This window comes from Ixodes scapularis, unplaced genomic scaffold (assembly GCF_016920785.2).
Source record: "Ixodes scapularis isolate PalLabHiFi unplaced genomic scaffold, ASM1692078v2 PGA_scaffold1__304_contigs__length_218370807, whole genome shotgun sequence".
NCBI classification, from domain to species: domain Eukaryota; kingdom Metazoa; phylum Arthropoda; class Arachnida; order Ixodida; family Ixodidae; genus Ixodes; species Ixodes scapularis.
Genome location: NW_024609846.1, coordinates 174,423,490 through 174,439,655, shown reverse-complemented (window position 1 = coordinate 174,439,655; position 16,166 = coordinate 174,423,490). Strand labels below are relative to the sequence as shown.

General features: G+C 44.0%; 1 protein-coding gene across 1 annotated transcript; it reads left to right on the top strand.

The window, feature by feature from the left end:
• The first annotated feature begins 2,131 nt into the window (after window positions 1–2,131).
• LOC115331861 lies at window positions 2,132–15,785 on the top strand. Its single transcript, XM_040221472.1, has 5 exons — window positions 2,132–2,182; window positions 7,549–7,564; window positions 9,192–9,333; window positions 14,370–14,751; window positions 15,519–15,785. Exons 1-5 carry the CDS (start codon window positions 2,132–2,134, stop codon window positions 15,774–15,776), a joined length of 849 nt encoding a protein of 282 aa, XP_040077406.1. The 3' UTR covers window positions 15,777–15,785.
• The last annotated feature ends 381 nt before the right edge of the window (window positions 15,786–16,166 follow it).

Sequence of the window (16,166 nt, the reverse complement as noted above, 5' to 3'; positions counted from 1 at the left end):
CTCGAAATAGCATCTTTAGCCTTGTCCCACCAGGAACTTAGACCTCTGTTAAAAACAGCATTTTTTTACAGCATTGCAGTTAGAATGAGACACTTAAGCTAAGAGCAAGCTTGAGTTGATCTTCTCCACTTTGGGAATCTGGGAGAGTTAACCTCATAGGGAACGTTATCTTGAGGTTATTGTGTGTCCCTTGAGAATTGGTCATATCCGCCTGACACATTCGTACCTGCTTTGTTGGAAGTATGTAAAACAAGGTAAGCAGTGTGGAGAAGTGTTAACTGTTATGCACATCTCATTGCAATGTCGTGTTTATCAGCACATACGTCGTTTGTGTTTCCCTGAACTTGTTAGGTGTCATCTTCCATTCCACTCTTTGTTTTTGCTTGTCAGTCACCCTCTAATGACACTTACCCGCGTTCCGAACTTTTTAAAATGGCTTGCTGCTTATATCTGTTATAACTAGTATACCATTTTGAAATTAAATGGCTGTTTACACCAGTTTTAGCATAGCATTGACTTAGCTTCAGTTGCTTTTCTTCTCATTTAATCTTTTTAGCCTGACAAACGCAATTTGGCATATTATGGTCTTCGTTGCTGTACGCCATAAAAATACGAAAAAGCAATCAATTAAAATACCCAGTTTTCAACAACAAAAAAAAAAAACTAAAAATTTCGTCGCTCTAAAAATATATGTTCAACGGTTATATATAGTGTACAATTTACTAAACAAATGAGCGAATTATAAAACAGATATTTTTAGAAGCGAACAATTTTTGAATTTTGTTTATGGCCAGTATTGAAATTATTGAAAATTCCGCAGTTTTGTAAACGAAAACCAAAAGGTATGTCTGAAACTACATACTTTACGCCCATGTGTAGTGTTTAACTAAGACAACAAACGAGCAAAGTTTGAATTAAGTATTCTTTTCTGAAAACGAGACAAATATGTTTCAACATTTTTACATAAGGAAATTGATAGCACATGGCGGAGCTATCGGTCCAGCTGCGTGGGGATGTTCTTGTTCGTCGGCTACTTCTAGTTCCCTGCGCGTGCACTGACACCGGCATGATTAGAACTTCCTTGCCATCTGAGAATGTTCTCGTAGTTGTGATGGTGTCGGCTTGGGGAGTTGCGTGCCGTTGACCGATGTCGCTGATCGCTCTTTCTGGTGACGTGAATCGCGCAGCGTCCGTGTGACCTCACTTCGTGAGTGAAGTTGCCATCTTTTTCGTGCGCGCTGTTTCAGTGGTCACTACAAATTTATACGTACGTTTCTTTCTCTCTTTGTGAAGAGCGGTAATAATTTTTATAAAATATAAAATTATTTACTTTATGAATTATTTGTGACCGAAAAAACTTATTTTTTATATATATAGAAGTCGGACCAAACTGTCCATTAATCGAACTATAATGTTCTAGTTTCAGTAGAGCGACAAACAAAAACTAACAACAGCGACAAGCCTCAAACCAGAGTTTTTTGAGATTTGACAGGCATTGAAGAATAAAGGAGGATATATGGGCTCAAACCCGAGCGTATCTATGGCAAACTGGGATTCGTTTGCTTTTCCCGGCAGAAGACGAATCTCTAAGTCGGTCTTTAAAGTGAAACGGAGCATAGCAAGGAGGCACCTTCATCGAATGTAGCGGAAACTTGAAATTCAGTTGTCTAGCCGTGTTTTCTTTTTATGGGAAAACACCGCTTACCTTTTTTTAAATAATCAGATGAACGTATCACGGTCACTCATAGTCGCTAGAACCTTTAAAAAAAAAAAAGATACTTTTGTTTATTTGCATTGTGTTAAGTAGCCAGCTAGGTAATTTTTCCGCTGCCTTATAACTTCCTGTAACTTTGAATGTACCGGAAAAAAAAACACGATTCTCAGTTTATTGATTTCGGACAGATTTCAAGTGACGCAAACGCAAAGATACAACGCTTCGTACAACGTATTTGATGTTACGCAAGGCTGCAATAGCGGGTCGCAGGTTCGCGTCAATTCTCAACAAATTCACAGCTGCGGAGCAAACAATGCCTCGAGGCTTAATAAATACTGTTGTTCAACAGACTCACTTCTGTTGGCGCCTCGGGTCTTGTGCTGTCGGTGTTAAACGCTGAACGCACGCAGTACAACCATGATCGCCGAAACACTGCTGTATGGCTTCCTTTTCTGTACTGCAGCTTTGGTAAGTCGTAATAATTACTTTTAAAGCAATTCAAATCACTAATTTTGGAAAATCAATTAAGCTTAAGAGGTTAATATATAATTAACATGCAAAACGTGCTACAAGTTGCTTTTGTTCTTTTTTTGTGGTACAAGGATTATTGGCGGTCGAAGGCAGTGGAGTGTCCAGTTGAGTAGCACATAAATATTGTAATTTTTTTAAAAATTCTAGGGTGTTGTTATACTTCAAGTATTACGAGATTTTTAGAGCATGTTTTTAATTATCGAAAAAGTGAATAAAAATATTTAGCACTCAAAAACACCGATATTAGGAGTTTCAATCCGAATAGCATTATTAGGGAAATCACAACTCTATTCCACTTGTAAAATTAAATAATTGCACTCAACTACTTTGCAATAATTTTATCTAAATGATAGAAAAAAATGTCCCGCTGCCTTCGAATATTTAAAAAGATCCAAGAACGCTACAAATTTCCCACCCTGTTGCCCATAGAGACACCATAAAGGAAATTTGCGAGGTTTATGGAACAAATGCCGTGAGTAAAATATTGATACAATATCCGGTTTGAATGTGTAATGGAAGGCTACAGAACAACAATAATGCAGTACGGAGTCACGGCCTTCCATAGAGCGGAAGAAACGAGATTGAGCGGCCGTGGCGTTTCTGGTTACGGACAATTTGGTGAAGGAAGTGAGCGAAAACATTCTGAAGAACTGAGCTCTTAACCTTTTTATGTCACAACATATGTCCTTCAAGTTTCAAAATAAATACATAAAAAGCTTTACAAACCACTTGAGTAGAACAAATCATGTTACAATGATTGACCAAATGTTGGCTCAGGGTTCAGGCTGCAGAAATCTATGAGACGGCTATTCAAACTCTTGTGCCACAATGTGAAATATTCCGTAACACCGAAGAGATTTCATCGTGAAATGTCCCAGCGTACGCACAATTTATTAAAAATAACGTATTCCACATAATTTTGTGAGTTTCTTTTTATATATTTATTCAATTATTTATTTATGTGACAATATCCAGGCTTCCGATCGGTGATCAGGGCAAAGGGGAACACTGTTTTGCAAAATGTACAAGTGGTGATTTGGGCTTGGGGGATCGGCGACCGAATGGGTTAGGACGCATCAGTTCGGAGCACGTGGAGTGAAATCTCTCGCTGCAGGTGCATGCAGGGTGGAAGGTCAAAGGGCCGGGGGTGAGAGCGAGAGTAGCGTCGGAGTAGCCGGGTTCCGTGAGAGCTAGATCTTGACTGTACCGTGGCGAGGCGAGCTTGGGCGATCATGGAAATGCCTAGAATGAGAGAGCGTTCATGATCACGTGATTTATGTGTTCCTAAGTTGGGCAGTGCGGCCTGTTCGCAAGATGAAACTGACCAAAATTCGTAAATTGATTATTGCAATTATTGGATCCCTATAAATCACGAAACTTGGTGAATATACAATGTAGCCTACGAGCATTTCATTTTAGGAATATTCTACCCTTTTGATTTTCGTATTTTAAACCCTTTAAAGGAGTAGGCAAAAAATTCCAGCGCTCATTTTCTAGCTTGAATGTGTTGCATGTTGCACCCTAACATCAGAAACACCAGTCTTCCGTTGAAAGGCACAAAAACTAATTTTAAAGCTAAATAAACGATCTTTCAATGTGCACCTGGTGGATGCATGCGGAGCCTATTTGGGAGGTAATTTAACAACGTTGGGGAACTTGCTTCGTAGTCGTGACGTAGCAGATTTCTTCCGAGCAACGCCGCTCATTGGAGTTTCAACATTTTCTTTCGCTTTCCTCCTCAACTCACAAATCGCGCATTGTACCACACGGTCCAAGAAGACTCCCCTTTCTCTCGAACCCTCGTTTGTGTAACCATATGGTGTAACCGAACACAGCAATTCTCCCCCTAGAAGATTAGCCTGTCGCTCAAAACTCGAACAATGGTTGCTTTCTCCACCCCGTTCAGCCCTAAGCTGACAGTGTTGTGGAAGCTACGTGCTCCTTGGGCCAGTCACACGCTCGTCACCCCAGAGGTCCTTCGAAAGGCTCGGTTGTAACGCGAGGACGCTATTGACACCACCACAACGCTGACAACGCCACAAGGGGCAAAGCTCATAACCACGCCAGCCTTGCCACGTCACGAATGCGGGGAATTTTTTCTTTGTAAAACATATAGAATAGCGCGACAGATATATGTTTTACTAAGATGAACCAACTAGCCCAACAACGTACCTTACTAATCTTTTCTTTCTGTTTTTGTTTGCGCCGGATATCCAATGACGCATCGCGTTCTCCGTTCGCTTCTCCTCGCTTGCTGGAGTGCACCGTTTGGAACGAAAAATATAGCCATTCGTTCAAAATACAAACGTGCGATTATCATTTACGGTTATTATCCGTCATGCTCGGCTCATTTCCGAACGAAATTTGAATATTTCAATTTTTGTTTACGTACCCCTTTAAAGACCCCAGGCAAGCGATCGTACCGCACTGGCAAAATTTCTCATCTACAGTTAATACATCAGACGCCCATTGAGGCTGACTAACTGTCGGCTGTAGAGACACACACACAACGTTATTATTTTGATTTGGGCCAGTGGATTCATAGCTAAGGAAAACAACGTCGAAATACGACAATGAGCATGGTAAGAAAAAAATTGCGGGGGCTTAGCTCGGCTATGCCAAGATTTACGTAGCGTGAGCTAAGGTTCAGCAAGTTATTCTTAGCTTTCCTGGTTGTCTAGGATTAGCTTGATTATCATGCTTACTGCTTCTTCAATGACACACACACGGTATACGCATTATGTGAAACATGTATATTTGTTTGCGCACAAAATGAGAGGCGCTATTGAGCGGCTCCGGTGCAGCGTCAGACTTGGCTAATGCGCAACGGAGGCGCACGGCTTGGCACGCGGCGGCGCCAGTGCGTCTGCCGAGGCTATGACGTCACTCCTCTAGAATGCGCAGACCGGCGAGGCAGGCCCGGCGGCGGTGACTCCGGCCCGTTAGCTGTGAGCCGTGTGACGTCACTGCTCCTCGCGCATGCGCAGCATGGCTCTACAGGCCACGCGAAACTGCTTAACCTCGGCCAGTGTATACAAAAACAAGATAAGGTGCACTCTCAATTAAAGTTTATTTGAAAACAAAAGTAAATATGGCCACCCAAAAACGCTAAGTCATTGCGTATTCCGGAAAGCCGGCATTTTCGAATTTTGTATACGTTTCTAGATAAAACGCGAGACGCATAGACGGCCGAATTGTCCGATCCGACGTCCGATCCGACAGTCCGAACGTCGCTCCGAATTGCCGCACGCGACAGTTTCAGACCCACGCTTCCGACCTTGTATGCGACACGACGATCCGTTCGGCTCCGCCAAAGAGATCCAAGCGCTCCAGCGGAGGTCCGCGTTCCTATACAGATCTTTGGTCCCAGATTGAAGGTTCAGCTCGCACAAGCGAAATTAGGAGCTCGTTCTCGGTAGCGCGTTCATTCTTTGCTGAGAACATCTTTCTCGAGTGGGTCAGCGGGATTCACGCGTCCGGCTTCCCGTCGCCCAGGTCAGTTCCGTTTTCTTGCTCGTCCCGCCAGACATAGCACGTCATCATGACGTTCGCTCTAGCTGTGCCGTCATTGGCTGGACGCTTCCGACAGTCCGTCCGCCGTGCGAAACTATCTGGCACGTTGGACGCACGCCGGATTGCCGATCGACGTCTGAAGCGACCAAACTTTTCGGATCAGGCAGTCGTATTGCCAGATCGGACGTCGGATCAGGTGGACTTTACGCGGATGTGTCTCGCGCTTACGGCTAAAGGCGTGTCGATTATGCACTTTTCTCTTTTAGTTTTACTCTCAAACGCCTCGCGAATTCCTCGCGACATTTCCCTTTATAGCGTGCCAAACTCTTGGGGGGTAGAAGCTGAGCTAGTTGGTGGTACATATTGCTTGTCTTTACTCCTTTCTCCCTATTTTCGTAGTTCAGCTGGTTTAACCGTTGCAAAATTCTTGGGGTCACTGAAGGCAAAATTGCATGAGCATCTGCTACACTGAACAGCGAGGTGTCCTGACTTTGTTGATCGTGTGGAAGCTGCACGCTCAAGGACACGATTGTTAACGCCGGGCACGTTTTAGAGGAAATAAAACAGGGTTTATTAATACCTAAAAAGAGCGGCCTAGGCCGGCATGTATAAAGCCCCTCTATCCTGAGAAAAGTGGCGCCATTCATTGTTGTGGAAATGCTCGAGACACGCGCTGCGCATCACTTCTGGGAAGAACATGGCGCCTGAGAGCTAGCACAGTGCTGCGCTGTGCCGCCATGATTTCCCCAAGGGCTGCACGTTAGAAGTGCATCATGCATCGACGCACCTTGCGCTACTTTTAGAACGTAAAGGGGTTTTAAACACGTATTCAGATCCCGCGGCACGAGCGCGAGTGTGTGTGTGAGTGCGATTCTTCCTCTCCTTAGGATCGCGCTGAACGCGCGACTCCGCAGACTCCCGGTATGTGGCACCATCTTGTGGTGGAAACAGGTGGACGACGCAATCCTTTACACACCTAACCGCCTTGTCTTGTTCATATTGCCTTGGTCTTGTGTTATCGTGGTGTCGTTTTTTTGTACAAGTAAACATGGCAAAATACAATTAAATTGTACATACCAACAACTAGAATGCACGATGTATAAATGGCAAGATGTAAAAGAAATACAACAAACGAAATTTAAAAAAAAAACATGGTATATTATGCTTGAAACATATGGCATAGCGAACTGAAAAAGAAATGTGGAGATAGCGCACTACAGGAAAGAAATAAAATGCGAAACGTCCGCTGATATTAATACCTTGGCGTGAAATAACGCAACAAATAGTGAATAGCATGAACATAGAATAAGTTTAAACAAACATTGAAGCAAAACTAATCGTTCTATTATACTACCTGTTTTGTGAGTGCAGTGACAAATGTAGGAGTTGTTTGTTTACTAATCATGATTAACGGTAAATTATTTCATTCTCTAATGGTACGAGAAATTACCGAATACTTGAAATATTTTTGTTTTTGTTTTGTTTTAGCATTATTCTGGTTTTCTCACGTTGGCTGCGTGTGCGTCTATTGTTATTAAATTGCATGCAGTTTTCAAGTTTAAGTTGAATGTTGCCATTGACTAATTCATGCAGTAGATTGAGGGAACTGATATTTTCGATAATTGCGAGTAGATAAAAGGCAAAACTTATATTCTGGATGTACTACGTATATTTCTGTGAATTATTAGTCGCACAAACATTTAATTCCCATCGTGCATTTGAACTATTTAGCACGTAGAATGTAATGTTCAATTTACGAAACAATACGCATTCTTTTGTTTTCATTTCAGGCTAAAAATACCGAAGGTGAGTCAAGGCTTTATTTTATTTTTTTTTCCAAGCTGTCTCAGTTTGATCAAGTTCATGCCGCAAATAAACAACTGTCACATCTTTTTCTTTCTTTCTGTTTGTTTTGCGTGTGAAGAGTGGAAGGAGCATACATACGTAGCGATGCAGCTGCAACTATTTCGCAGCTCAGAAAAAAAAAAAACTTTTACACAACCTCAATTATAATGATAATATCACGCTAGTTCATGAGAACCTAAGAAACACGGGGCGTGACATATTATGTTCACGCTTTTTGATTCGTGATTGCCCACCACCGTTCTTATCGTCTAGTGCCGCATTCACCGAAAAGCGATAAGAATAGAGCCAGAACACGTCACGTCCTGCGTTCCTTAACCTATCATGTCCTCCGGAGCGTCACATTTTCCTGGTCACGTTGAAGGCCTACACATGCTGGCTGGAAGTTCGCAACACTCTGCTGCTGTCCTCAAAAAGAAACTTCCAAGTTTTTTTCGCACCTTCTGAAATACCAATCAAGATTTTTATCGAAGAACGATATTTCCTTCCTATCGAGAGAAATCATGAATTTCAGTTAAGAGATTCAGATACAGACGGTGTTACCTTATGTAACCCAACACTGCTAAATAAATAACGTAATGTTAAACAGGCTCGCATACATTTTATATTTTGTTTTAGTAATGGTATACACAAGTTAGAGCGCAGTCCAAACGTACGTGACACAAATGCACAGAAGACCAAAAAGCGCAGAATCAGGACACGTTCACTGCACTTGATTAACCTAGCGGAGTTTCAACATAGCGGAGAAACTTAACACGAAGTCATGTGACGTTATTTCCCCCGCTAAATTTAGCAGGGAAAATGACGTTACATGGCTTCATATCGCCTCACCCATGAACAAATTCAGCAGGAGGGGGAGCGGAGGAGGATGAGGAGGAGGAGATAGCAACGGGACCAGCAGAAGGAGGAGAGGAGGAGGAGAGGGTATGGAAGAGGAGGAGGTGCATACGCTCCCCTCCGTAGCCTCTCCTCCTCCTCAACAGCTATTCTTTATTGTCGCATTACAGAGATTTGTAAACGTCTTTCATTTTTTAACGTGAACTTTTACCAAACTCGCAAAATTATCTCTCTCTCTCTTTCTCTCACTTCGATGATGGCAAAATATATAAAGATACATTCTTGAGGTATGTAAATCGAAACAACTCGGCGTCCTCCTTATTACGGATTTCTGAACTAAGCGTAAAAAATATTGTATATAGCGTACGTAGTGCTGGATCCTTGAGAATGCCCCGTCCTAGAACGAACTACGGGCTTCAAATGGTACAGTGTAGGCTACTAACAGAACGAAACTTTTTAGAAGACTAAAAAGCTTGCATCGGTACGCTTAATACGAAAACAATACGGAAAATATTCACCCAAAACATTTAATATTTCCTCTCGAATTGCAGCGATTATTTCTTTCGTCCTTTCATTCAGTAATATTTTTCCCTGTCGGCCGATCTGCCAGTAGAGAGCAGGGGTTTTGTCAGTCTGCACTTCTGCAGCTTTTACCCCGTCTCCGTCACCCATATGTCAGATAGGAATAAATATACGAATGGAATTTCATTGCAGTTGCTTCTCTTTTCTGCAGAAGACACCACGGAGGTCTTCACTCTCGACACTGCAGTGCAAAAGTTCGTTAGAGTTTTTCAAGATCTCTACCGAGTCACCGTGAGGTGGGCTGATACGACGGGGGAGAATGCAGAATTGGCAGAGCATTTCGCTACTAAAAAGTATCTAAACCTTATACTAAACTTTCACACAAATGAACGAATATTGCGACATTTTTGTTTTACCCGTGTGTTTCTCTGGAAGCCGTATTTTCATCGCGGTGTTAGCAATGAAGTGCTTCAGGAGACGGTGTTACCCTATACCTCGTTTTGCTTAAGGTCCAGACACAGCCGACGCTACGAGCTGATGTACCCCTTACGAAAATGTCAGATTCAGGCCGGAATGAAAAATGCCGGTTCCGCCTAGACCTGAAATTGGGGCACCAGTTTGTATCCAGCCTGGAACCGCGCATTTCCAGTCCCAATTTTAACCCCCGGCGGTGCACCGCCGGAATTCCCGCTCCGCTCACCACTGGACTCTACAAAAGAATTTCGCGCGATGCCCTTAGCCGTTATAAGCGAGAGATCGTCGCGCTTTCAGACCCAGGCGGACTGGGTCTGAAATCACGACGATCTCTCGCTTGTAACGGCTAAGGGCGTCGCGCGAAACACTTTTGTAAAGTCCAATGGTGAGCGCAGCGGTGATTCCGGCGGCGCACACGGTCGTCCAGGCGACGTCGCGTCGTCATTAAACACGGTGCACGGAACTCACACACAGCACGCACAAGCACAGTATCCAGTGTTGAGTGCATCGGGAAGTTCCGGCAGGTAAGCGGTATCCGAGTTGTCCAAGTATTGTCACCAAGCACGCCAGCGCATCCAGATGCCGAGCCAAAGTGCAATGGGTCGGCAGCTTCACAATTAATAAAGATTCAAAGCCGAGGTCAGTGGGTATCCATCCAGGGCAACGATAGGCGCGTCAGTATTTGTGCGCCCGCAGAGCGAACGTCGCCGCTGGGCGAGCGCCGACTGACAGTCCGACGAGCGCGAAGAAGGAAGCTAAATTGACTAAACTCTCGGCGCTGCGCTGCCGCCGACTGCAACAGACAACAGACAAAGCCAGGCGGCCAGGCGCGCGCGCGGAGAACGCCCGCTCGCAGCGCCTCCGCAGCGGATGCACCTGTCCCTAACACGTGACCTGCGAGAAACCGCGGAAATTCCTCGCCGACCCCCCTCCGCCCCCCAACCCCACCCCTCCCTCCCCTCCTCCAGTCACGCATCTGCGCGCCCGCTGGCTGGGAGCTGACTCTACTGGAACAAGGGGTGCGGGACGGTGTTCGGATCCACCGAACACCGTGCGATTCGAGTGTGTTGCGTCTCCCTGGAACCGACTGGTTACTCCCAGAATCGCGCGGATCGGAACTGTCCACAAGTTTAGAATCCCGCGGATCCGAACTGGAACCGCTCCGATCTGACATTTTCGTACGGGACCAACCTGACAGCGTCAGAAGTGCATAGTCACAGTGTTCGTCATGTATCAGTACGTGTTCTAACATCGCTGAACCAATCCTAACTAAAAATAGGCCTAGTAGCTTGTACTTTTGATGCTACCCGATTTGTCCCGTTACGTCGTAGCGCGGCTGCATCTTGATTTACGCTGAAACGTAATATACCACAATATTGACACAAGGAAATTTGACTGCAACTTAGCAGCGCGTGATTTCACGCCTCACTAAAAAGAACGACAAAAAAAAAAAACGATTCACTAAAGCACCTTAATATGAACTGATATAACATTTTATAGGGAAGTAACTCTAGGAAGGAACGAAGAAATGCAGAAGGCAGAACTTAAAGGGGCGATGCAACGATGTTTGTATTTTGTGTAAATACCGCTTAGAACGGATCCCTTCCCTACCGGAAAACCCAGTATAACTTTTCACTCTCTGGATTAGGAACAGGGAATCTAACTGGAATAGTTTCTGGAAACCTAAAATCCATATTACAGACGAAGGAATAATTTTTTGAAAACCTGAAATCCAGATAGAATCCAAATATATTTCCAGTTCAATAATCCAGAAAGCGAAAATGTACAATGGGTTTTTGATAGGCTGATGTTAATGACCTGTGAAAAGCCCGTTCGTTTTTCGCCACACGTCATTGAAGTTGCAGAAAAAAAAATAAAGAAAAAAAACTTTCAGCCTTTTCACTCTGGCGAAGAAGGAAGAGCTTCGGAGCTGTAGCTTCTGTTCTCGGTGGCGCCTTTCCAGGCGAGCGATCTGCCCTTCTTTCGGAAAGAAATCTGAAGCGTTCGACGCAGTGGAACTTTAGGCGATAGCGGCTTCGCGGCGGTTGCGGAACTATTCGCGCTGCTGCGCAAGTCGCCGCTCGTTCCGCTGCCGCTTTTCTTCTTCCGAAGAAAGGTTGCCGCCATCTATGAGCGACGGCGGCAACCACTTGTCTGGTTGCCGTCGTCGCTCATAGATGGCGGTAGCTGTCCAGAGTTCGCTGTCATCATTTCTAATCCGGCGGACATGATCCTGGGGAAACTAGCCTTTAACAGCTCCGCTGTAAAAACGAGCACCGTTCACCCCCTCAACTCGCAACCAAAACAAGCTGCCACGTAATCTGGAGCCGATAATATGCCGCCAATGTTGATCATAGCCACGGGGTTGGCAATGATCAACATTCATAGCCACGGGGTTGGCAATGGCGCACTATGGCCCCGATGCTGCTGCGCCAAAAAACCCCAAAACCAAAACCAAACGGGGTTGGCAAAGCGCGGGAAAAGCGATGAGATCAAAACATTGCAATGGTTCGGTTATTCGAGCGATGGAAAACGGGCTACTACCCGAATGCTTCTCGAGTTATCGATTATCACGAGGCCAAATCGAGTGCCCACACAATGCTCGTGTCCAATCTATGAGCCTTAATCAAATATCGTCACTGGGAGGTACTGCGACCGCCCAGCTACGTCAACAAGTTTTGCGCAGAAGAGATGGAATGAAAACGCTCGCTTTTCTCCTTAGAATTACACCGCAAAAAGAAGTTTCTTAGTCAGTGGCGTTGCGGGCAAGTATCCTTGAGTCCCACTAGTGCCAGTAAGCTTGTGTAAAGTGAAAAACATTCCATGCGAATATCGTTGCACAGCCCCTTTAAAGACTGAGAGATGTTCAGCCCAGAACACGTACTGTCACGATCAATGTAAGTGAATGTCGCACCGCGTCGCCCGCGGTACTATGCACTTCAAGTCCCTTGATACTTATTTTACAAGTAACGACAACCAACGCAAATGACAAAGCACTTTCTTCTGGAACAAAATGGCGGCATTCAGTTCAAACTTCTACTGTGCGCTGCCATTCGCTTCCTAAAACCTGCACCGTCACGCAGTCGGCGCTTCAAAGAATGTCGCTACTTGTAGGAACCTCTTATCTAGGGACTTTGTATGCTCTAAAGTTCCTATATAAGAGCTTCCTCCAAATAGCGACATACTTTGAAGCGCCGACTGCGTGACGCTGCAGGTTTTAGGAAGTGAATGGCGGCGCACAGCAGAGGTATGAACTGAATGGCGCCATTTTGTTCCAGCGAAATGTGCGTTGTCATTTGTATTGGTTGTCGTTACTCGTAAAAGAAGTATCTAGGGACTTTACTATACTTCCTTTCAGATCAGGATCAACCGCAGCCGGTGCAGCATCCCATTAGCCAATCAACCAGCACCAAACATGCACCGCCACGGCGGTCGCCACACCCCGCGTCTTTGAAGCTGCCAGTGACTCTAGTAGACGACCCGGGAGTGCAGAGTAGTGCAACGTTCGTTGGAGGCCACGTTTCATCCGCAAAGTGTCTATCTATAGGGAGCATTCGACAGAAGGCACCGGTAGTATCGTGGGTCACACGAAGCGGCGTTCAGACTCAGATTGGTCGCCATGGTGCCGTTATACACAGAGAAGGATATTAAACGCTTTCCGATGAAAAAATGAAAGATGTTTACAATCCCCTGTAACGCCGAATTAGAGCGCAGCACCTGAGGAGGATGAGGGGAAGGAGGGTATCCGTACTGTCCTCTCCCTTTCCTTTCCTATTTAGCGGGAAATTTTCGCAAAATTTACCGCTAAATTTGGCGGGAACAGTTGTCGCTAAATTTAGCGGAAACATTTTTCCGATAAGCTTAGCCAGGAATTTTTTTTTCTAAATTTAGCGGGTATACATTTCTTCGCAAAATTTAGCGGGTAATTTCTTCCGCTAGTGGGGAAAATTTTGGCTAAATTTAGCAGGGAAGCTTTTCTGATAAATTTAGCAGGCAAATATTTCCGCTAAATTTAGCAGGGAAATTTTCCGTTGAATTTAGCGGAGAAATGTTTCCTGCTGAATTTAGCGGGTAATTTTTGCCGCTAAATGTAGCGGCAAAATTTTTTACTCAATTTAGCGGGGAATATTTTCTACTAAATTTAGCGGGGAATATTTTCCGCTGAATTTATGGGGAAATTTTTCTGTTAAATTTAGCAGGAAAATATTTCTGCTAAATTTAGCAGGGAAATTTTTCCGCTGAATTTAGCGGAGAAATGTTTCCGCTAAATTTAGCGGGTAATTTTTGCCACTGAAGTAAACGGGAAACTTTTTTCTGCTAAATTTAGCGCGGAACATTTTTGGCTCAATTTAGCGAGAAAATTTTTTCGCCGAATTGAGCAAGGAAACTTTTCCGCTTAGTTTAGAGGGTAATTTCTTCCACTAGCGGGGAAAATTTTAGCTAAATTTAGCGGGGAAATTTCTTGGCTAAATCTAGAAGGGAATGTTTTCCATTAAAGTTATTGGGGATATTTTCCGCTAAATTTAGCGAGAAAAAGTTTCCGCTAAATTTAGCGGGGAAATTTTCCCGCTGAATTTAGCAAGGATATGTTTCCGCTAAATTTAGTGGGTATATTTTTCCGCTAAACTTTGCGGGGAAATTTACCCATGACCGCGCGGTGACGTCACGAGTGACCGACAGCGATGCCGACGCCGCTCAAGCCGGAAACTGGCGCCTAAGAGCTGCGCTCTAAAAAATAAATTAAGGCTCGCCGATATTCCCAACGTATAGCGCACACCTGCTTTTGTCTTGCCCACGCCTGTATTGCCAGCAATGCTACAAAATTTGCTCATTCACTGATCAACGGCTCATTGATTGCTTCGTTTGTTTGAAAATGTACACTTGGATCGATTCGACGGTGTCTTTTATTTCGCAGATTTTATCTAAAAGCCGACATGGACCATATACAACTGGGGAAGGCAATACCAAGAGACACTATCCGCACTCTTCTGTACGCCAATCTCTATGAAAACAAAGCGAAAAAAAATCAGACGTACACCGTGACGCATACTACCAGCCGCAAAGAAAAAACATCTGCCACAGTGAAGCGAGGATTCAGCGTTGGCGCTGAGCTGTCGGGAAGTTTCGGATTGAAAGAGATTTACGGAGTGAGTTACTCAGTCAGCACTAAGTACGAAAGAGAAACCGCCTCGACTGATACTCAGACGAAACTCAAGACCTTTGAGGTCGCCACGGGAGTCAACGTTTTTCCTAACAAGACCGTCGAAGTACTGTGGTACGCCAACACCGCCACAACAGTGAGTGATTTATTTTTTATTTCTAACCAGGCTGCCCCTGCCACCCTTTTAAAGTAGGTGAGGATAGAAATAGATGTTTATGAGTAACCAACCATATGCACCATTTACATTACAAGTCGTGTTTATTTTTATCATAGTAGGTTGTTTTGTATTGCCCCGAATATACGTTTGTCCGATCAAATGTTTCTATGCCCCCATCAATAGTGTTTCTTCATCATTGTTTCCTCAACACATTACTTTTTTATATTGTGATCAAATTGAAGTGATTTTGTATTAACGTTCCCTACACGAAAAGCTACGTCACGATTCTGCCTATCATTATACAAAAAAAAAAAAAAAAAAAAAAAAACAGATTGCGAGTTTTGTATACAGGAGGAAACAAGTGTTGATCATAATATTATGCAGGGAAAAATCTAAATCAGTTTTTTATTTGAAAAATAACGTTTAAAGGTTGGTATGTTCTCAGTTTCATGTTACTGAAACACAAACAAAGGCAACGACGTGATCATAAAGTGTATTGCTGGGACATCCTATACTCTTATCTAAATTTTAAAGTCTCTACTGAAGGGATGAGTGAAAAAATGAAGGACCCAGCATCGACTTCTTACATACGTCAATTACACGGAAAGTAGTGCTTGCACATTACTGCAACACAGGGTTGAGGCAGAAAGAACTAAAGTTGTTTGAGACAAAGATATTTTTAAAGGTGCCACAAATGTCTCACCCAAGATTTATGACTCTACGAATGCTTTTCTTTTCCTTTTCAGGATATTCCCTGGACTTGTAATGTGACCATTAGTGGATACTTTGCTATGGGGATCGAACAAGCGCTGCAAGGCACCTACATTCTCATCTTGCCAGCGACTTACCTCGCCCTTGCGAACAAGGAACTGCAAGTAGTAGGCGGCAGGCACGTGCGTTTTCAAATGTCTGGTGTATTCACAAGAGTCACCACGCCGGAGTCCGACATCTACACATACGACGTGACAGACACTCTGAAGGGCAAAATAATGGAAACTGTTTGAAGGTCTCGATTATTTGGGTAAACTTAATAAGCAGGTGGGCGCTTTTGACGCAATAAAATGCCTCTTAAACCTCCGAAACGGTAAGACTGGTGATGGCTGTACTCAGGTCCTCGGTACGAATTCACTCTCTAATCGTGCATAAGGCATTTCCTTTTTATTGCATGGAAAGCCTAATGGTATCGTGAAAATCTTAGTGCAGTATACAGTACCCATCTTAGAAGACATAGCTCGCAATAACAAAGCAAACAAAATTAGTAAAAGTTTTGATATTATCGAAGACATGCTTCTAAGCGATGAATGTATTTCGGCTTGTCATACAACCGCACTATGAAAACGTGGCGCGTAAAATGAAAAATCACCCTTGTTCGTCCCCACGACCTTACCGCCCTC